The sequence below is a fragment of the Tinamus guttatus genome, unplaced genomic scaffold (genome assembly GCF_059628265.1).
Source record: "Tinamus guttatus ecotype Peru unplaced genomic scaffold, ASM5962826v1 Tinamus_guttatus_pri_ptg000459l, whole genome shotgun sequence".
Lineage (NCBI taxonomy): Eukaryota > Metazoa > Chordata > Aves > Tinamiformes > Tinamidae > Tinamus > Tinamus guttatus.
The window spans coordinates 1,098,038-1,120,382 of NW_028288993.1; the positions used below are offsets into that span (position 1 = coordinate 1,098,038).

At 57.3% G+C, this 22,345-nt stretch overlaps 1 protein-coding gene across 2 annotated transcripts in view; it reads right to left on the reverse strand.

The window, feature by feature from the left end:
• Positions 1-22,345, reverse strand: part of OSBP2 (oxysterol binding protein 2) — a 113,743-nt gene that overhangs the window by 23,834 nt on the left and 67,564 nt on the right. For both annotated transcript variants that reach the window (XM_088532313.1, XM_088532314.1), the window contains one exon: positions 9,112-9,362. In XM_088532313.1, the coding sequence (XP_088388439.1) occupies positions 9,112-9,362 (251 nt within the window). The remainder of the gene's footprint in view (positions 1-9,111; positions 9,363-22,345) is intronic.

A 22,345-nucleotide genomic window follows, 5' to 3' on the forward strand; every position in this document is an offset into this window, starting at 1 on the left:
GCGCAGGAAGGGGCCGGCCGGTGCCAAGGCCCTGCCGAGGCCGCCAGCGCCGTCATCAACACCGGCGCCCTGAGGCGGCAGTGAAAATGGGCAAATTTAGCAGATTTCACACATTTGTCACGGCAAACTTAGCAGATTTCACAGCTTATTTCAGATGAGAAGGAATGTTGTCAAAGTCCTGCAGAGCATTTATACAGCTGAAAACCATCCTCCCAGGTGACCTGTGTCCTGCCAGGCGAGAACATGGCCCATGTGAGCAGGCTGCTCCGCTCCTTCCCGTGGGGAACGGTCGCCTGCCTTGCGGAGCGCACGGCAGCGACGTCCCCACGCTGAGCCTGGACCCCACGGGGAGCACACAGGCCACGTCGGATATGTGGATCACAGACTCAATTAGAGCGAAAGCGCCGGCTGTGGCGCCGAGGCCAAAGAGCCCATCGGCGTGAGCCATGTTACAGCCGCGGGGGATGACGACGGCCTGGCCAGGCTGCTCTCCCGGGGATGTCGTCGCCCCCGAGGACATGCACGGGTGCCAAGGGAACGTGATCGCACCTGCAGCCGACCTGCCCCAATATCCCAGAGGAATGAACCCTGCAGATCTGTGAGTTTGGGAAGGAACAAGCCCACCAGGGAAGCACAGACTGTTCCGAGGAGCCACATCTGCTGCTGGCCACCTAGATCCCTCCTTTGACGGCACAGGAGAGGAACCACTTCATTGTCCAGAAGCTACGTAAGAGAGGGAAGCTGCCAGATGTGCTCAGTCATCTCTGTTTTTTTTTTAAGGTGAGTAACACTTCAAGAGCTCTTTGTGCGCTGGTTGGAGCAAAGAGCTTCTCCACGTTGTGCAAGTTGTCTCTCATGCCTCAAAGGGAAGTGCTCGCTTCCTTCCTGGATTCCTCAGGCCTAGGGACGCATCTGCACGTAGCACAAAAAAACCCTCCAAAGGGAAGGTGACTTCTGATTCGCCTCCTCAGCCAGGTCCTGCGAGCTCCGAACACGTTAAGGCCGGGTCAGTGCTCCAGTCACACGGCACAGAGCAGGAACTGGCAGTTTGTATTTGGAGCAGCGAGATGCCCCAAGCATTTGCAGCAAGAGAGAGAGAACGTCTCCCTCCTACTAAAACACTTGGATCAGAAACCTAAAGGGAAAACACAAGGAGCGCAAAGAGGGAGGACAGGGACAGCCTGAATCCCAGCATCATCTTGCACGAGCGATGGAATGGCCCCGAGATGCGAGTCTGCGTCGAGGCATCCGCCGCCACGGCCACCCGGGGGCCTGGGGACAGCCCGTCCAGACGCCACGGGGAGCAGCAACAGAGAAACGTCGCTATCAACACGGGCTGCGGAAATGGCAGCAGATCTCTGCGAGCCCCCTGGAATGCCCCTTGGCCCTCGGCAGCATCCCTGCCCGAGGCAGAGCGCCGCTCTTCCCCGTGGCCGGTCCACAGGACTGGTGGCAGCGGGAGCGCCGGGAAGGCGGCGCTGGCCTGAGCCCCTCGCCAGGTCATTCACCGCTTGCTCATCAGGAGCACGAGCGCGATCCGGCCATGGAAACAAGGGGACGCACAGGATACACCCACGGTAAACCAGCAGCTAAGGGAAGCAGAACAGCATCCAAAACCTGTGGGGACAGGAGATGGTTCGGATGCTGAGAAGCATCCCATTCCCTGGTGCTTTTCCATCCTTCTACACTACACCTGGAAGGAGTCCTGGATCCAGGGGAAACGGCTATCACAGAAATGCACAGGAAAGTTCCCCAAGGCCCCAAAGGGGAACATGAAGGCACCACAGCACCGCGTGCTCCCCCACATCCCCGTGACCTGCAGGGACATTCTGCGCTCTGTTAACACCAGCATCCCGGACACCCACGCAGCGAGCCGAGGGCCGGGCAGGATCTCGCTCCCAAAGCTGCTGCAGGACCCGCGCGACGGGGTGACCTGCACCCAGCAGGGCCTGCTCCTCCCTAGGGACCACAGTGGCAGGACGGTAGGAGTCAGACGGGGACTCACGGGCTGTCTCCCCGGGGGAGAGGGTCTCTCCTCCTCACTCACTGTGTTATTCTGGTCCATCCACCTCAACACAATGAAGACACCAACCTTCCCCTCCCTGAGACAGGCCTCAGGAGAGCTTAACTAGCCCCAGAGCAGGTAATTGGAAGAAGCTGGAGAGTCAGTGGAGGCTCTTGGTAGGAAAGGTGCAAAAGAAGCCTCTTCTGTTACCTGCTCACATACGTGGCAATGGCCACTGTCCCAACGAATGGGCCAGCAACCGCACTAACTGTAACTAAAAACACTTTTACCACCGTAGCGGTTACAAAGCAACACTAAAGCTACAAGCTCTTCTCCGTTTGCTCAAGTCATCCTGGCGAGCCAAGGCCACGCTGACTCATTCAGCCGCCCGTCTCCTGAACGCATTTGGTGGGAGGTGGAGCCCAGAGACAAACCCATCCAGGTGGAGCTCAGACACGAACCCATCCAGGTGGAGCCCAGAGACGAACCCATCCAGGTGGAGCCCAGAGACGAACCCATCCAGGTGGAGCTCAGACATGAACCCATCCAGGTGGAGCTCAGACATGAACCCATCCAGGTGGAGCTCAGACAAACCCACCCAGAGCAGCAGTCAGGACAGCCCAGCACGCAGCGAGAGCCCCTGCAGCAGTGCTGCCCCGCTCTATAACCCACCGGCCGCAGCGCGGGGATCAGCGCGGCCGCAGCGCGGAGCCTGCGAGGCAGCTGCGCTAACGGGGCTCCTCCACCGCCCCAGCGCGCCCTGGCCGCGCCACGGGGAGGTCGCTCGCTGCAGGCCTGAGCAGCAGCATAAGGAGCCGGCCCACGCAGCGGGAGCGGCCGGTCGGGCTCCCAGGGCCTTGCTCTCTGGTGCAGAACCAGGGAAGCATTTGCTTACCGCTCCAGCCAGCAGCGCTGTCCGAATGCAGCCCAGATGCAGGAGACAGGCGCTTCCCTGGGACGCTCCGAGCTGCTGCTCGGCTTCCCTGCCGCATGCTGCCGGCAGCAGGGAGTCTCCGCACAGGCCCCGTCTCCTTCCAAGACGCACCGGGGAGAGGCCACTGGAGTCACCTCCTTCCCCTCTGCTTTCCCAGACCACTCTGATCACCACAGCCGCGCGGGGACCTTCCCAGGGAGCAGGTGTGACAGGCAGCAGAGCCGACAGCACCAGCGCAGGCTTGCTCGGCAGGCAAGACCTTCAGCAAACGGCAGCGAAACGGGAAGGATGACGCTTGGGGACGGTTCCTCAAAGCTCCAACAAGCCCCAGCCCACCCACGCTCCCCTCCTCTGGCAAAGCAGGAGCCGGGAGACCAGGGCAGAGCAGGGAGGTTGCAATAAACCATCGGCAGAGAACTGGGGCAATGCCCCCAGGAAGAACCCCGCGCGGTGCCAGATTGCAGGGCGGCCGCGCGGACCCCTCGCTGCGGCGAGGATTACGCAGGGGTTAGAGATTTAATTCTGAGGCCACGGGATTTCTGGGTCTGCGACATGGTTTTAGATGCACTGATTAGAGTAAATGTCACAGCGTGGCACAGAGAATTCTATGGCCCCGTTACAGAGCGGGCAGTGGGGAACGGGAAGCCCACAACAGTATCACGGGGGAGAGAAATCCTGCTGGCCCTACTTTGATTTTACACACTTGGATCTGCATGGGGACCCCGTGGAGGCAACCCCCACCTGCAGCTCCGCTAGGGACTGAGGCTGCTGTTTGCTGAGTGTGGGGCTTGAATCAGCCCCACGCGGCGCGAGGATGCACCCAGCAGGGGCTCCTCCAAGGGCCCTCGGAGGGTCTGCCCTCGGTCAGCCCCGTGGGACGCGATGGGCTTGGCAGGGAGCAGGGCTGTGGCAGGCCCTCCTGATCCTTGCAGCCACCCAAGGCGGCCCAGGACATGGGAAGGGCATTCCCAGCTTGGGAGTGGAGATGCTTCACGCAGCATGCGCAAGGCTGGAGCCCAGCAGAGCATGAGGCAGCACAGAGGGCAGCGCAGGAGCTGGGACATGGAACCAGAGAATCACAGAATCGTTATGGCTGGAAAAGACCTCGAAGATCATTGAGTCCAAGCACAAACCCTTCAACACCTTCCTGCTAACCCAACCCGCGGCTGGCCCCGCATGTCTGGCAGAAAGTGCTCCAGCGGCACGGGGCAGCGAGACCGTCTGCGGAGAGAAGCCCGGGACGCAGCCAGGCCCAATCCAGCCGATGTTACGAGCGAAGCGCGAGCACGAGGCGCTCTCCTCCCGCGGGCACAGGGCACAGCGCGCACAGGGACACACGCGACAGCGACAGGAACCACCCCGACAGGGCCACGTCAGAGCATGCTCGGCCGCGCTGCAAACGCCGCCCGGGCGCCGCAGCAAAGTCCAGCAGGGTTTGCATCGACGCAGCCGCTCGCTGCGACCACGCGGCACGGCAACGCGAGCGCGTGCGTGCGCCTGCGCGGGAGAACGCCCTGGGCAGGCTGCGGCTGCTCGAGCGGCCGGGCCGGAGACGCGCTGACGCTCAGCCGCAGCCGTGGGAGCGCGGGAGGAGCAACCGCTCACGGCGGGGAGGAAGCGCCAACCACGGCACCAAGCGCCCATCGAAACAGCCCGGGCTACGCTGCGGCGTGCTCACTCTAAGCAATTTTTCATTCAAGCACCCAGACACGCACAGTGGTTTATGAATCACTGAAACAGGTCCTTGAAAATTACACTCGGGCCAGAACCTGCTCTCCGCTGCTCGCTGGGGAGTCGGGAGCAGCTCGGAGCATGTGCTCAGCATCAGTCTGCTTTAATATTGAAATAATTTTCGGGTTATAGATTAATTGCTGGCACCGGAGGCTTGTGGGTCCATGAAAATAACGCTGAATTTGCCTGCTTTGCTGTGCTCAGTGCTCCACTGTGCGAGCCACAGCAGCAAAGTCATTCCCACAAAGCAGCCGAGGCTCCGGGCCAGCCATCCCCATGTAGACACCTTGATATGGACAGGACTGGAAAGCCCTTGCACATCCTTGTTGCTCCGTGGGACAGTCCCAGATCCCAACAGGTTCAGCTGAATGACCCCAGTCTGCGGCAGGGCAGTGGCCCCTTCTCCCCCTCTGCTCTCCTCCTTGCAGAATGACTCCCAAGAAGTCTTGAGGAACAACAAGAACCAAGCCAGAAAATAACACGGATCAGCACAACACTTCAAAGAGCTCAAAGACAGAAAAAAGGAGACAGTGGCTGCTACCCTGTTGCATGAAGCTGAGCTGTCTCTGAGCTTCACTCTAGCATTGCTATTTCCAGCTACACCCACAGCATCTTGAGCTCTTCCCGGCTCCCAAACCGGCTTCCTCAATGTGTTCGCAAGGCCCTCTCACCTTCTGGAGGCTGCAGAGTTATTAGAAGGGAGCTATCTTTGCTCGTTGGAGGTACCGTCTGCGCAGCGCAGCACGCTGCCTTTCATCCCCTGCTCCTCTAATTATCCTTTTAATTTGTTTCTTCTTATTTTTATGTACCTCCCACTCCTCCCGCACAGCAGATTGCGACTCACTTCTCGGCATCTCCTCATCGCTCCACGTAGATGGTCTCTGCGCGGCCCTCAAACGCCGTCACCTGCTCTCGCCAAGCTTGTTATTACGTAAGATTTAATAACGAGGACAGGAGCGGAGAGAAGGGGCAGCGCACACAGGCCGGGGCTTGAATGTTGGCTCCGGGACATGTCACTCTCAGGTGAGGCCCCCAGGTGAATGCTCCCTGCAACTACCCAGCATGTCCTGCTCCTTGTGCCTCCGACCAAACCCACCTCTCCCATCGCGCAGCAGCAACTTGCAGCACCTTCTCCTCCAGCATATCCCAGGGTTAAGCCAGGAAAGATCTTCCAAAGGCAAATCGCCCCTCAGCTGTCCTAGAGACACGTTTGCACCGAGGATGCCGCCTTGACAGCAAAGTTGATTTATTTACATACGTATTTATTTATTTCTACTTGCTTGACGCTCTTCCCCGCTGCTCCGGGGACATTTACATAATCAGATCATGCACAGCTAGATGGAAGCTGCGCGGCCCCGAGCGCACCCGCTCCTGCTGCAGAGAGCCAAGCAGAGCCTTCCCGGGAGAGCAGCTCCTCGGCCACCCTCGCCCAGCGCTGAGGGCAGCTGGTCGCCAAGGGCAGAGGGGGACGCGGTGCAGCCACACACTCCCAGTGGCCACAGAAAGCAGCAGGCACAAGCACGTCCACGGCGTCACCCCCTTGCCGGATCAGCCGGGCAGCCCGTCATCATCGTCACTGCCAGCAGGGCAAGTCATGGACACGAGCGATGGGACAGCCTCGGAAGCCAAGCGCTGCCCACCTGCACGATGAGGAAGGGTGCGCACGGCTCCGGCGCCCGCCCGCCCCGCCGCTGCCTTCCGCCGTGCCCGGGCTGCCGTGGAGCGAAGCAGCGCACGGAGCGCAGCAGCGCACGGAGAGCAGCAGCGCACGGAGCGAAGCAGCGCACGGAGAGCAGCAGCGCACGGAGCGCAGCAGTGCTCACACCGGCTCCCAGCTCAGCCGTGTCATGACCAGGGGCACCATGCAGGAAAGGAGCATCCGCAGGTTGGAACGTGCTTGATGCTCCTGGCTCGGATCTCTCCGGCCAAAGGGACTTGTGCAAGGATGATTTGCCTTCTCCTGCAAAGAACTAGAGACCTGGCCAAAGCATTTTGTGCTCGTGTGGGATCGGCAGCCCTGAGATGCCCACCAGAGTCTGCATGGACTCAGCAAGAGGGTATTTTCATCTACAGCCAGGAGACGGCTTGATGCCATGTGCTTTTCTTTTGCAATGCTTAACATTTAAACGTGGCAGATTTGGGACTTTTCTATTGCCCCGGACAGGAGGACACTGGCCACCAGCGTCTCCACAGCAGTTTATAAAACTCTGGGGCATTCCACCACGCTAAAGAGAATATAACCTACAGGCACTCAGTGTTCACGTTCATGAATACACCCAAATATTCAAAAACAGTCTGGACACAACCCTGGGCAACGTGCTCAGAGTGACCCTGCTAGAGCAGGGGAGCTGGACTCCAACTCCCTTTCAACCTCAACCATTCTGTGACACGGTGAAAATGTGACCGTGTCCAACTGGGTCTTCCAAATCCACATCCGTCACCACTTCTCTCCGCCCAACACATCAGGCTGAACTACAGCCCTGCTAGGAAAACACCGTAACAGAAAGTGATTAATCACAACCGGTAGTGATTAGTCACTGCCACTGTGTGGCCGGGAGCACCAGGCCGCCACGAGAGTACGCAGGGTTGGGTTGCAAGAGTCTCTCTTGCTCCCACGATTTTGCCCACTGCTTGTTCCCCTCCTGCCCTACAAAGGAGCCCTTCAGGGGACCTGCCCCAGTCTCCCTGAGGGCTTTGGCCTTGATCCTGCCTCCCTACCCGCATTATCTTACTTCTGAGGACCCCCATCCCAAAGGGATGGTCTCATCAGAAAGCAGAGAGGCAAAATCGCCGCCCCAGATCTGTCCTTCTAATTCCGTCCTGCCTTCTCACACATTTCCCTCTTTTCTGACATCTCCTCAAGAAGCTTAGCCATGAGCTGAAGTGAAAAAGAAGACGCTGTTAAAACAGATCTCTCTGACATCCACCTTAAAACGCCTCAGATTTCTTAGCTCGTGTCTGCTTTGGACTCGGCCAAACCATCTTGAATTCCTGCCACTTCTTCCCCACACAACAGTTCAGTGACGTTTCCTACCACCCAGCAAACCCATGCTCAGGCTCTCACCAGCTCACGTTGCCACCACCACCACGTCCTCTTGTTCGGCCTGGGCAGAGCACTGCCCTGCTCATCTCTATCCAAAAGGCTGCTAAGAAGTACTTAAAATGCCTCAGCATTTTCATGGCCATACTGCTTTTCCTATATCCCTCCACTAACTCCTCTGTCAGTACCATGGAACCCACGGATCGAGGAGAGGAGCCACCTCTCCTGGGGCACCGAGGGTCAGTCGCGGCCTCGTGCCACAGGGAGCACCACGCTGTCCTCACTCAGAAAACTTCCACGAACTCTCCACGGGGAGAGCTCAGCACGGGCATCCGCAGAGCCGCTCTGAACCACAGAACAGAGTCTCCAGAAAGCCTTTTGCCCAGTGGCTACAAACCCGGCGCCTGTTCCGCAATGCCGGCGGCTCTCGGCCACGAGGCAGTGCCCGGCAGAGCTGGCTGCTGCTCATTACCTGCCTTCCTAGGTGCTTCAGCTGCCGCTAAGAGCCCGGCTGGCTGCAAAAAGAGGTTAATGAGCGCCCTCGGGCTCCTGGCACAAGGCCACGAGGAGGAGTTTTTTTTCTTCTTTAAACACATCTTTAAAACAACACATTAGCTTTCGCTCTGGGGGAGAGAGGGCTCTGCTCATGGGTCCCTGAGCTTCGCTGTCATTTATCATATATTATTCCAGCTCTGACAGGCTGCTTTTTTTTCTGCTTTAAATATTTAATTTAGGTTTGCCCACAGCACTGAGGCCACTCTTCTCCTCCCCTAGGGTCCCCAGGGAAAACGATGGTTCCCCCCAGAAGGACACTCTCTGTGATAGGGGCAGATCCACCGCTCTCTCCTGTCAGGAGACGTTGCTGGCAGAAAAAATCAGGAGCAACGTCACGCTGTGCCAGGGCAAAGAGCGGTGGCGAGCGGCTGCCAGGCACTTGGCGACCAACGATAACCCAGCCCCGGGCACACGGCAGCGCTCAGACATCGCGGGCAAGTCCCTGACTTGCGTAAAGCAACAGGAGAGCTGCAGGGATGTCAAGGAAAGTGGGAACGACCCAGGACATGCATCCGAGCCCATGGTGGGAAAGGGGATGGCCAGAAAGCAGTGCCGAGAGGCCCGTTACACCCCAAGCTGCTGCTCTGCCGGAGGGGGACGTTTCGGGGCATGTGCTCAGCAAGGGCAGCGTGGGTCGAGCGCCTTGCGTGCCGGCAGGAGCGCCGGCTCCCTCCCGGCACCGTGTCCTGCAGCTTGGACATGCTGCCCTCCGCGCCGCACCAGCGCCGTGTGCTCCGCTCCCAGAGAGCCGGGCACAGGGAGGAGCCGGGACACGGGAGCGGGAGAGCAGGGACGCGCGCGAAGGGAGAGGTGGCGGCGCTCGCCCCGCACGCACTCGGCACTTACGTTGATCATAGCATTGGAGGTGATGCGGAAGAGCGTGGCCCGCTCGTTCACCGCCTTGAGCTTCTCGCCGCTCTCGGCCGGCAGCCTCAGGTTCTCCAGCTCGCTGAGCGAGCGCTGCAGGGCCGCCCCGTGCTTCGCTATGAGCTCATTGCAAGTGCTCAGGTCCTCCAGCTTGCTCGAGAGGGTTTTCAGCGTGCCGTGCAGCTCGCCCTTGTCAGACTGCGAGGCGGGCTCCTCGTCGCCCGAGTCATCTGCAAGGGGGGGATGGAGAAAACACCGTTGCCATGGCTACCCCCGGACTGCGCCGACACCTCCTCCTCCTCCTCCTCCTCCTCCTCAGTGCCCTGCCCGCTCCTCCCGCCACCCGGGCGGCCCCGCTGGGCGGCTGCGCGCTCCCCCTGCTGGCAGGGGAGCACGCCTGAGGCGGCCCCTGAGGGGCCACCGTCACCACAGGCCAGGCGACCGCAGGGGAGAGGGGACGCAAGGAGCCACCGCCACAGGCCGGGCTTGGTGGCCTCGCTCCCAACCTCCCGCTTCCCCGCAGTGACAAAGGATCGGCTCCGGCACAGGCCTTTTTCCGAAAGCACGACGCCTCGAGAGGGCAGGGCTGTCTCTCCTCCCCGTCAGTGTCCCCCCATCGCAGCCACAGCGGTCGGACTGCAGTGCCAGGGAGCCCAGGGTGGCCAGAGGAGAAGGTCCCCACCCGTCGCCATGTACAGAAGTCCCGTTTTAGGATAGATATGCAACGCCATGCCACGCAATGGGGCAGGATGAGGGATCGGCACCACCACATGTGACGGGGACGGTTATCCCTGCAACTTCTGGGCACTTGGGTGACTTAAAACCCCCAAACCGAAACCCTCAGCCAAAGCAGGGGAGCAAGAGTCACACTGCGGACCTCCTTACACCGTCACACCAGGCAGGCGGGAGAAGCGAAAGGTGCTGGGACAAGGCACTGCCCGGATCATCAGATACAACAAGCGAGCGTGGAGCAGGCCGGTCAGGGAAGGGTGACGGGCATGGCCGCTCTACGCGCCCTATGCTGCGGGGACACCGCTGCGAAGCGGACGTCCACCCGCGTGGGACAATGACAAGCAGACATCCCAAGGTGGCCTGCACCGGGTGCAACCAAAAGCCACTGAGGCTGCACAGTGCAAACAGCCCCTTCATTTCCCCTCCTCCAGTCCCCTGGTTCTTGGGTTATAATGAGACAGGGACAAGCAAAACCAACCTCTGGAGCAGAAACAGAGAAGAAATCAAGCTAGACTCTACTGGCACAGATCAACTGTGAGAAAAGGGACAGGTCCTGAAATGTGGGTATTTGGCGCTCGGGGGCAGCTATGAAGGGAAGGCACACCAGGCTCACGTCAGCTCCGCTCCACCACAGCGGCAGCTCTGGCCACCAGGAGATCCACAGGCCCAACGACCACCACCATCCAAGAGCTCCCACACCCCACGAGCCCATTCTGGGTTGAGAAAAACGCCAGCCTGTCTCCACGAGGCACAAACCTAACAGAAGTATCTCCAACCTACAGGAGAAATTTCTTCCCTCGGTTAATCCTTTCTACCCAGCAGGCTGCAGATTCTGGGAATGAAGAGAGGAACATGTTCCCCAGGGCCTCCTGCTTCTTCAGCGGGAATTGAAGAGCAAGGTAGGACGAGGATGTCCACTTAAAATGAAAAGAAGACACTGTGAAGCTGCGAAGGACAGACCTTGGAGGTGCCACGCTGCTTTCAGCGCTGGGATGCAGGGAGAGAAGCCCATACTTAGCTGATACATGACTGCTGGTTTTCTTCCTTTTTTTTATTCTGAGTTCATTTAAAAAACCTTTCAAAACGTTGTATTGAGAGTGATGTTCAGCCATCACTCCATGTAAGTACATTGATGCTACAGCTCCCGGGTCAGCTAAGGGAACTGGAAGGGAAAGAGCCCTTCATTTAACAGTGCTGAAGATGCACTTCTACTACAAGAATGAGAGCGATCTGGATAATACAGAAACACAATTAACTGGGAGAGTCAAAGCAGCGGCAGAGCAGGGTGGTGCTACAGTCTGGAGCACGCTGCAGACACACAGTTCAGAGCCAGAGGAGCAAGCAAGCCCAATAAGGCCCCTGTAATGAGAACAATGCCTGTGCCAACGTGCAGCAAGCCCAACGGCTGCAGCTAATTCGGAGTAATGGGCAACAGCTCCTTCAACACTTGCAGGACCCAAGCACAAAAGGCAGAGCAGCCAGATGAGGTAATTCAGGTCTTGGTCACCCCAGCTGTCCTGTGCTGTGGAGCTCATCTAATCCTCTGGGATGTGGACAGTGTCCACGGAGAAGCTTCCTAAGCACCTGGTGGGACAGACAGGGCTCCCAGAGGGCCCTCAAATAGAGTCCAAACAAGAATGGCCAAGCGCAAAGGCCCAGCAAAGAAACCAGGTTTAACCCAAGCACTGGGTGGCTCAAGAGCCACCACAGGAAACACCACAGGAGGTCACGGCAACGAGGAGAAAACTAAGCCTGTGAGATGGGATGTGGGGAAGGGATGGCACGACGGGGGAAAAGGTCCCAGGAGCACCAGGGAAACCAAAGCCCTTGGTGAACCAGAGCCAGACCATGATGCTGCTCGGAGCAGGCGTAGTAGGAACAGGACATACAGCCCAGAGCCAAGACTTATTCCACACGAAAGGACTTTTCCCAGCTGCTTAATAAAGATGGGAGAACAAAATAATAAAGGCCTGTTGTGAGAGAGGGCATGGAGCAAAATGCAGGAGCATCTCACTAAGGAAAGCACCAGGGCAGGACCTCCCTACACAGCCATTTCATCCATCCACCTGCCATCCCTGGGCCCCCACAGAGCACAAGCTACTGAGGAACACCCAAAGCAATTAAAAAAGCCAGCGGGTAAAGAGGTTTGTGGGCACCAGGGACAAGGTTCAGTCCATCAATAAACACCCAGTCAGTGGCAGTGCCCACAGGAAGCAAGGTGGGACCTTCCCCAGGACAGGACGAGGCTCTGCGAGCAGTTTGATCCCACCACAAGGCAGGGGGGCCTTTACAGGGCACATCAGCGGGGCAATGGCTATGGTCCCCGGGGTAAGACGAACATTTTGGAAACGTTCAGTACCAGGTACGGCCTCAGGCTTGGAGGATGGAGACGAGTGAAGAGGAGAAGGGAAGGTGCAGAATTCCAAGGGCACCAGGAGGGTGCACAGAGATTCGCGTCATCGGCACAGGCTTATGTCACAGGCGTCTTACAGCACAAACTTAGGACATCCAGCAAGAAAATTTAAGCCATTCTCCGCCTCTAAGGAAACTCACTGTGACCCGCCGAAGCTCCTATTTCTGTTTCAAGCGCCCAAGGAGCCTTTCATCCCGGCGCAGGCCACGGCACGCTGAGTCACTGGCACTGCTGCCCCGGCGCTTGAGCATGGCTGCCACGGCCGCCCGGCCAGGCCCGTCGCAGCGCCGCTGCCCTGCGCGCAGCCCCGGCGGCCCGGGACAGCCGGCAGCGCTCGCATGCGGGTCGGCAGGGCCCAGCAGCAGCTCTGCTGGGGCTGCGCACCCCACAGGGCAGGAGCTCAGGGAGACCCGTTCTCCACCAGGGCCAGGCTCCGATCCAGGGAGCTTCAGTCCCGCCGGAGCACCCAGGGCTCCAGCTGCTCTGCGCAGGCACGCAGTCGGCTCCATCCAAGCTTGGCTTTCGCCTCTGGCTAGTCTGAAGGAAGCCGTTCACATCTGGCGCTGCTGGAGACACAGCCTGGGAGAGCTCATCCATGCCCAGGCAATGCCTGGGCTCCGCTCGGGGGCTGGCAGCAGGGGACACAGCACAAGTGCTGGTTCCTGAGGAGGGGCAGCCTTCCCACGCTGCAGGGAGTGCATTAGCAGGGCTGTTTTCCCCCAAAACATGGATCAAAAAGCTCGCCGGACCATTGCTTCTTCCTGAAGGGAGGACAGAAACCCCTGGAGCAGCAGAAAACTGACCCAAAGAGATGCCTCTCCAGATACAAAAGCCACCCATGTGCCACTGCGCTGCCATGGTCACTGCCCGGATCCTGCCCTCAGCCCTGCAAGAGCAGGGAACAGCGCGGAGCGCCGGGCACGGCCACACACCCCAGTGGCCCTCCGAGGGGATGGGGACGGACGGAGGCAGCGTTCCCAGGACGGAGGCAGCGTCCACGCAGGAGAGCTCGGCCGGCCCCATCCACCCCCGCCTCCAGCTCCAGGGCTCCCGCGCTGCCTCCCACGGCTCCGTTCGGCTCCGCCGGGAGCGGCCCTGCAGCGAGCTGCCCGTTCTCAAACACACGGGCGGGACAAGCATCTCTCTAGTGTGTGCTGACCTGCTCACTAATGAACCCAGTCACTAGGGGCTAAAGGGTGTTTTATGAAACTAGCAGGAACAGCAACACAGAAGTTTGCTCCTAGAGAAGCCAGCCACCCTGGCTTGGTTTTCATCACGCACACCAGGCAGGCAAACACCACAGGGTCAAAAAATGCCATTATCCTGGGTACCTCAAGGCGAAGGATCCAACCTGAGCTTCTTCTGTTTGTCTGCAGGAGGAAGAGATGCTGGCAACGCTTCCGCGGCCCCGTCCTGCCTGTCTGCAGCAATCGCGCCGCAGGGCCGAGCCCTGGCTCCGGTGGGCAACCCGCGCTCGGCGTGCCGGGCCATGAGCGCTTCCCGAAGGATGGGGAACGGGAAGCAGGGGCTGGGGGGTCGCCTGTCATTAAACCGCTCCGACGGGGACAGCTCGGCCATGTGGCGACAGCGGGGCTCCGTCCGCCGCCGAACGTGAGCTCCCCACCTTGGCTCCGCGCGCCCAGGCTGCCCTAGCAGCCTCCTCGTCTCCTTGTGCGCTCAGCTAAGCACCGCATGGACCATTTCTTTTTCTTTTTCCTCTTTTTTTTTCCTCTCTCTCTTTAAACCACTATGCAGAATTACATAAATGCTCCAAATCCCAGCGAAAAGGGCCCCCTTCTTGCAGGGAGGAGGCACCTGGGTCACACTGTGGCAGTGGGGACACTGTCCTTTCATGCCGACCTAGTGCAGGCGCACGTTCCCTGGTAGAAGCTGCTTCAGAAGACTATTCCTTTTCTTCTCTCCTATATAATGCTGGCAAACACCAGAGCTCAGGGAGACCTCGCTCAAATCTGCAGCCTCGAAGGTCGTCCACCAACAACCAGAAGGAAATCTCACCCGTGGGCCGGCCCGCCCGCCCCGGAGCTGGGCAATGCAGGCTGCGGGATGCCGCGTTCATCCCTGGCAGGTCTGAGCGGAGAAAGGGCTCCAGGCTGTGCCTAAGCTCCAAGCCCAGCCGGGATCTCGAGCTCACACCAAGTTCAAGCCCCGTGGGCAGAAGGGAGCGACATGCAGTAACAGCCAGGCCCTGCACGAGGCACAGCACGGAGGCTGCGCACGCCGTCCCGCGCCACCCCTGCCTGCTGGTCCCTGCAGGAACGCGGAGCAGCTCCCGCGGCTCCCGCCATCCCCAGCAAAACAAAGATATCCCCAATAACATCACTTGCTATAATTAGCTCCAGGCAGAGCATGGGAAGCAGGAAGCGCAACACTACAGTTGTATTTAAAACCAGAGCGAGTTCAACTGCAAAACGTGTAGAAAGCACAAATCTGAGCAGACGGAGCCCTGCTTCCACGGCATCTCCAGCAGGCCAAAGACTCGGGTCCAGCAAGAACAGCAGTTCTCCAGCTTCCTAAGCGGAACCTTCCCATTTGTCCCAGCAGGATGGGACAGGGACAGGGCCTGGACACCCCACGCCAAAAACAGCTCCTCAGCCCTCTTTCTGCACTCGTTTCTCCACATGGAACGCTAACGCCTATTTGTAAAGCGGTTGAAGAGAGAGGAGCAGCAAAAACTGTTGTTACTGCTGCAGAGAAAGGATTCACTCATCCAGAAAGGTGACCCAGCCACAAAACAGCACTTGAAGGTCTTCACTTTAGACCAAATGCTGGGATACGCAGGGAAATGTCCCTGGCTCAAGCTTTTGGAACAACCCAGCCAGGGAAAACCACAGCTTAATTCAATAAGCCTGGTGAGAAACCCCTGAAGGTCAACAAATACGCACAGTGAGAGGCAGACACTATTCAGGTCTTCTCGTGTGGGGGCAAAACCTGCAGGTAATTCACGGATATTCCCTTCCAGAGGGACTGGCACCACCCCAGTGCAGCATCTCCTGACTTCTGCGATATAAGATTTCACATTCTTGGAAACGGGAGAAACCTATATTTCTAAATGCTCAAGGGTTAGGGAGATGATAACACAATTTCAAATTACTTCTTTCTGCAGAATAGGTTCAACTTGGAAGAGACCAGGGGAGGGCAAAGCTATTTCTCACGGAGACCCAAGCACCTCGCTGTGTAAACACTGCACTGCACTTAAATTAAAGGGCTTTTGGGAACGACCCCTTTCCTTGGGCAAAGCACCAAAATGTTATTTTTCCTGTGCAGCAAGCCCTTGTCTCTGCTTCGTGCATCACCCGCCGCTGCCGGGAGCAGCTCTGCCATCTGCTCTCTGCAGGAGGAGAAAAAACCCTCCCCAAAAGCACCAGAAACGTTTCACAAAGCACCTGCAAAAAACACACCGAGCAAACAGGCGGCGAAGGACGGAGCCGACCCGCGAGGCCCGAGGAAGCAAAGGGGCTTCTCCAGCGGGACTCGGAGCACGACGCAGCCAGAAGGTGGGAGCAAAGGGATGACGGGAGGGGACAGGGTTTCCCTGCGGTCCTTCAGCAGGTTGACAGGAGGCAGGACAGGCCCGAGGGAGCGCCTGGTGCAGGCTGCAGGGTCGGCAACAGCAGTTTCTCCTACATCTTCTCGCTGGGACCCGCACGGCTCTGGTTTGGACACGGCTGCTTGGTCCACACACCTCGCAGCCCCTGCAAGGCGAGTCCCACCGTTCCTCTCCCGCTACCTCCCCTTGACTTGCACACAAATTTGGGGGAATTCTGCTTGGATTTGCATTTGTAGGGCACTGGCAGGAAGCAGCAGTTGCTATAGGAACAGCCTCCCCATAAGCCGAGATTATTTTTGGAGCCATGATGCTGTTTAATCTATGTCAGATGGATCAGCAGCCAGCGGCCGTAAGCTGCTCCCGGGCCCGGAGAGCAGCTCCGCGGGGCGAGATGAGAGCAGGACAGCAGGGCCTGCGCGGGAACGTCCCCGTGCCAAACGTCCTCCTTCCAGCGGGTCTCCCCCTGCCCTCCGAGCGCCCTGCGTCCCGACCCACCGCCCTCCTGCAGCCCTGGTGCCTCTCCAAGGCAGCAATGCTGTTTTGGGGTAAGTGCAACTCGTCCTCTCTGCTGGGGGGAAAGGGCAGACGAGGGCAGCGCAAGCCGGTGACACCATTGTGGCACCCACAGGGGATGCGGGTGCCGTCCCTGCGCACGCGAGCCGGGTCACCCGCGCTCTGCGCGCGAGCGGGAAACGCGAGATCCTGCCGTTGCCTCCAGGGTGGAGGAAACCAACGCCCCAGGGAGGCCAGTCCCAAAGGCTGGCACCAAGCGAGGCCACCCAGGGGCCTCCCGGGGTCCCTCGACACCCGTCCCCAGCGGGGCTGGTCTCTGCGTCGCGGCAGCATCGATCACTGCTCATCTCTCAGCTGCAGCAGTTCCTGTGCTGGCGCTAGAGGACACATCTGCTTCCATCGCTTCTCACAGCTATGAATACTAAATGGGAGCTGGTAGCTATATTTAATAGTCCAGCCTGGCAGCCAAAGGATGGGTATGTTCTCAGAGCATCCGCGAGCGCAGCCAGAGCAGTTTGGGGTGTAAAGAATTAGGCTGGAAATTAAATCACCAAAATAGCATCACGAATAATCACCATAAATCACTGCAAATTTTGATGATCACTTAACAATTAACTCCAACCTGGCAAGGGTATTTCTTCTACTGCTAATGTAACTGGGCAGCTGTTCGAGCAAATGGAGGCCTAAAAATAGGAAATATTCCCTTGCTGTTCAGCTTGGACATTTCCCAAAGCCTCATTCCAGAGAAGTAAGTAGCATGAGTGAGTCGAGGGCACAGGGACCCCATCCTGGGCCAGCCCAAGGCCCCATGACAGGGCTCTCTAGGGTGCAGAGAGCCGTGTTCCCACCACAGCAGCCCATCGGATTTGCCTGAAATGCCCCGAATTGCAGTGAGAAGCGAAATGTGTGCACGTTGCAGAAACTGAGGTCAAGGAGCTGAGCAACCCCATCTCAGTCGGCCCTGGGTTGCACAAGAGGTTGGACCTCAGATGTCCACAGAGCCCTCCCCACCCAAATTACTCCACAGCTCTAAGTTAAATGAAATTTGGTCACCTGAAATAATTGACCTTAGATCATAATCAGGTCTAAAGCTGTAATAAAGGGGTTAGTTTAATATATATGCAAATGAGAAACATTTGCATAAGCACTCAGATGCCTATATACTAACATATCAGAATATCTGGTCGAAAACGAGGAGGAACGTGAATATGTAAAATAGGTACCACAGGCACACGGGCTTAACCTACTTGTGGAGCCTGTGTTTGGGTCATAGCTTGGAGGAACCCCCTTCCTGCACGCCGTGCTGCCATCGGGAAGGTGAGGAACCTCTCCCGTGCTTTGGACGTAGCAAAGCTGTCAGTGGTATCTCCTGGACTCCGTAACTCGGCCTTCTCCCGCACTCGGGTGCAGGTGGCTGCAGCGGAGCCGAGCAGAAGGGCCGCTCCATCCATCCATCGTGGCCCTTTGCTCTCAGCAAGCTCCACGGTGAGAGGAGGGCGCAAAGACTAGGAATAAAAGCTCAGAAGGATAAAAAGCAGCTGAGGTCAGTCTCGGCCTTGAGAAATGACTGTTTACAAGTAAAGCAGCTGGCAAAGCCACACTGTAACAGCAGAGAACATGCAGAAACTAATGGAGACAGGACCCCAACCGCAAGGTAAGGAGGCTGAGCAGGAGGGGAGCACGCAGGAAAACATCTCCTTGGAAGGCCAGAGGCTGCCGATTCCCCGGAGACAGCAGAAGTCACTGTAAACAAGGAGGCCAAACGGAGCCATCAGCAGGTCCTGATCTGCTCTGAGCGACCCTGCGCTGTCCCTGCTGCTCCTGGCACTTCTGTGCTGGGGGGACACATTTCCCAACGAGGGAACGCTCCGTTCGAGGCTGCCTAAGGCAGGGACATCGAGGAAACTACAGAGCAAAACCCACTGCACAAGTGGAACTGCTTTTTATTTATTCGATTTTGCCTTTTCAGAATTCACTGGGGAGGCACAGGATACTTGTGCCTTTTTGGCACGGGTCATGCAGGTTCCAGCAGGGAGCTTGCCAGTAGGTTCCCATTAGGTGATCTAACCTCCCAAATTGCTTTTGGCACAAACCAGCCTTGCTCTAAGGGCCCAGATACCACTGAAGTGGCACCAGGCCTGAACTCTGGCCCACTTTACATTTTCTTGTTTGGGGAAATGCTTATTAAAGTATCACAGCCTGGTAGCCCAGGCTCTTAATGCCTGTAAAGGACTTGGGGCCCTCTGAAGAGCAAAGCCTGGGAAAGCACAACGCACCCAGTCCAGCTGTTGAACATTTCATTCCTGTAATTAGGAAGTGATGATGCAAATTGTCAACGAGCCCCAGCGGCGGCTGCTGCCCTTGGTCTAGACTGCAGCCATCCTCCTCCTCCGAGCCCACGGGCCTGTCTGCTTGCCCAGTCACCTACACAACAAACCCAACCAACTCCTACAGCCCCACAGACACCCAAACCCGCTGAAACAGACCCAAGGACAGGGTTTAAAATCCAAAGAATATGGACAAACTGGAAAAATGGAGTCTGAAATGCAGGACACAAAAAACCTAGATACAAATCAGCCTACCCCAGCCTGGCAGAAAAGGATCAAATGATTCTAGATTAGTACAAATACAGTATTAATTAAAATGGATTTCTAAGTGCACTTAAAAGCAAATAAATAGCTACATGAATAGAACAGTCATGTCTAAGATATATGATGTCACTACTGATAAATATCCAAGAGCCTATGCGCAGTTTGGGGAACTGAACTCGGAAGACACATGGGCACCACAAAAAGAGTCCATGGAAGAGTCCATGAGACCGATATGTGGGAGGAAACACATCCATCAGGGAGGGAGCCAATGAAAGGATGGGATAAAACACTCTGGAGACAGCGGGATAAAATAAATAAATAAATAAATAAAATAAATAAATAAAATCAAGATGCTAACAAGAAGGGCATCATCTGCTCTCCACGTGGACAAGAAACCACAAACTCAGAACTGTAGCAGCAACACGGGGTATTGGGAACAACGCTCCCCTCCCAGGGCTAGCGAGGCCTTCACGAGGCTCCGACAGAGACCACAGCCACCTCGGGGGACAGGAGCAGCAAACGTGTCGGGAACGGTTTGCAGGGAGCTGCTCCTGCCCTGGGGCAGACGGCTGCACTCGGCAGCCTCTCAAGGCTTCCTCGTGCCCGGGGATTTTATCGCTTAAGAGTGGAAAAATCAAAGGCTAGAAAACAGACAGGAAACAAACCTGCCAAAAGCAGCAAGCTCCGCCAGGCAAGCTCAGCACCTCGGCCCCAGCCAAAGCAGAACCCTGCGGAGCCTAACGGGAATTCTGTGTCAACTCCGGCGAGCCCGTGCGTAAGGGATGAGGCACGGGACGGCATCAGCCCGGTGCTGCACATCTTTAGAAGGAAACACTTTTAAACCTTCCCCAAATCCTCCTCAAGAGGAAGCAGCAGCAGGGCTTCCTTCACCACGAGATTTCTACTTGCTGCCTTTTGGAGAAATTGGAGGGACTTTTTTGATGCGTTTTTAGACTACAGTCTTCCTGCTCTCCAGTTCCAGAGGAATAAAAAGCTTGGCAGGTACCAAGACAAATATCAAGCCAGAGCACAAACCTGTTAAAGTAGAGGCGCAGGGCACAGACCTGCCCGGGAATACAGTCGGAGCTGGGAGTGAGTCCAGCAGATACAAGTGGTAAAACAGCAAGGAGTCGAAGCTGGCTGCGCCGCACAGAGCCAAGGAACTTCACGAGCCCAAGGGAGAGTCAGGGATAACAGTGACAAAAAACCTGCCCTGAAGGTGCGATTATAGGGAAATAACCGGTCATTATTGGGCAATTAGCAGCTCACACAGCACATCTGAATAAATAAATTAATAAACAGCCTGATGAAGCTGCGTGAGGCCGGGTGATGGAGGGGGAGACGCAGCCTGTCCCCCCGCAGCCCTCGCGTGGACGCTGGCTCTGCCCTCCCCGCGCTCGGGGCCGGGGCCGAGCGGCACATCCAGGCTGCGAGGGGACCCGTGCGTTTCCAGAGCAGTCCCGTAGGAAAAGGGACAACAGAAATCCTGCCCTAACAGGGGGGGCTCTGTTAACCAGAACCTCCATAATCTTCCCAGCTCCCCTTCCCAAGGGACTCAAATCCCAGAAAAACACCCACTTCCCCCAGGATGTCTGGTCTGCAGAGAGAACCCAGCCCTCTTTGCACGTTCAGCACTGCAGGTTTCACACCAGAACTTCATTCATAGCCGATGAAGAGTTCACTGAGCCCAGGCAGGAGCTTCCAAATGTTCCCCGCGGATTTTCATGTAAGAGGTGACGATGGCCACAACGCAGAGCAAGTCCCCAGCTCACGTCTGGTGACCAGCTCCCCTTTCAATGCAAGCTCTACTACAGGAGAGTGTCCATAACGCTTACATTATCCCTTGGAAGTGCAGCTCGATCTTCTAAATTCCTCAGCGGATGGACTGCAGATCCATGGCTCTGGCAACGCCTGCACTCAGCAGTGCAGAAGTCAAGCCAGGAGTCAAATTCCTGCTGTGAGTGTCAGACGCAGCCGGAGAACCAGGAGCTTGCACCAGACGGAGCTGATCTCATCGCGTGCCGGCCACTGCCGGTTCTGTTTCGGACTTCACGTTCTTCAGCTCTTTCTATGGAGTTGACGGTTCAAGAGGCAGAAAGACACACGGACAGGGAAACCTCCACACAGCCACGCACGGGGTAGCAAGGAGCTCTTCCTGCAGCCCCGTTAGTGCCCTGGGAAGGGACACGTCTAGGAAGGGCTTGTGGAAGCAGGGAGGAGAGCTCCCGTCTTACCTTGTGCGCGCGGCCGAGGAGCCGCTGGGGAGCTGCCCCTTGGGGAGCTCCACGTCGCTCCCAGCACCGCTCCGCACCTCTGCACGGGGGAGCAGGGCAGCGGGAGGGCTCATTACTGGCTCTACCAGCCCCGCCAAAACTGCTCGTGGAAGCGTCTGCCTCTGTCCTTAATCCCTGTCAGCAAAGGGGAAACGGCCAAGACCTGCGCTCAGCCTCCAGGGCCAGCAGGATCCGCGCCCAGATGAACATCCCTAATCTGCGCTCTCCTAAACCACCTCTCCTCTAATCCGTACGCAAACTCAGAGCTCACAGCCAACAGGCAACACCCGACAACTCCGCAGGGAGCATTAATATTACCCAAGGCTTCAGTATTATCTCCATCAGGACGGAGAATATTTAGACACACAGACAGAACTGTTGTCATAAATAATTAAAAGTTATTTGCTCTCATCTAACAGAGGAATAAAGTGCATGAAAAAAATGTGCGAGCCTCAGTGTTTTTTAATTATGTCTGTCCACTTACTTGCTCAGACCTTTAGCATCGAGTGACTAATACCAATTTGCCCAGCTCCTCAGCTCCAAAAGAGAAGAGGTGATAGAGCTTGGCAGCTCCTTAGGGAAAGGTAATGGCACACAGGTGCTTTCCAGGCCAACACAATCACCTTAGGGCTTTTTTTTTATATATATATAAAAATAAGGGGCTGTGGCAGCCCCGGGATGCAGGGAGCCGCTCACCCCAGCATGGACATCTGGGCCCTCTTCTTCCACACACAGCAGCAAGAGCACCGGCACGCGGCTCCGTAAAACCATCCACGGCCTTGGATAGCCTCCTGAGTGCGTCACCAACCATACATTTTTAATCCTGTTTAAATATTTTTCCAGCCTCGGGTGCATCTACAATTTCACCAGCGTGTCGACAGCCTGGACTCCCTTCCCCAGTACACGAGGCCGAGGGAGCGCTGCCGGCGCGAGGGTGCCGCACGGTGCTGGGAAGCGCCAGCTCCCGCTCCCAGCGGGCTGCCGTGCCACCAACAGGCTAATGCTGCCCTTGGAGCAGCTCTGATAGTGCCCACGGAGCTCACCACAGAAGAGCCTGGCCTGGGATTTTATATAGATACATATAAACACATACACATTTATATATCTCTACATATTTTTAACC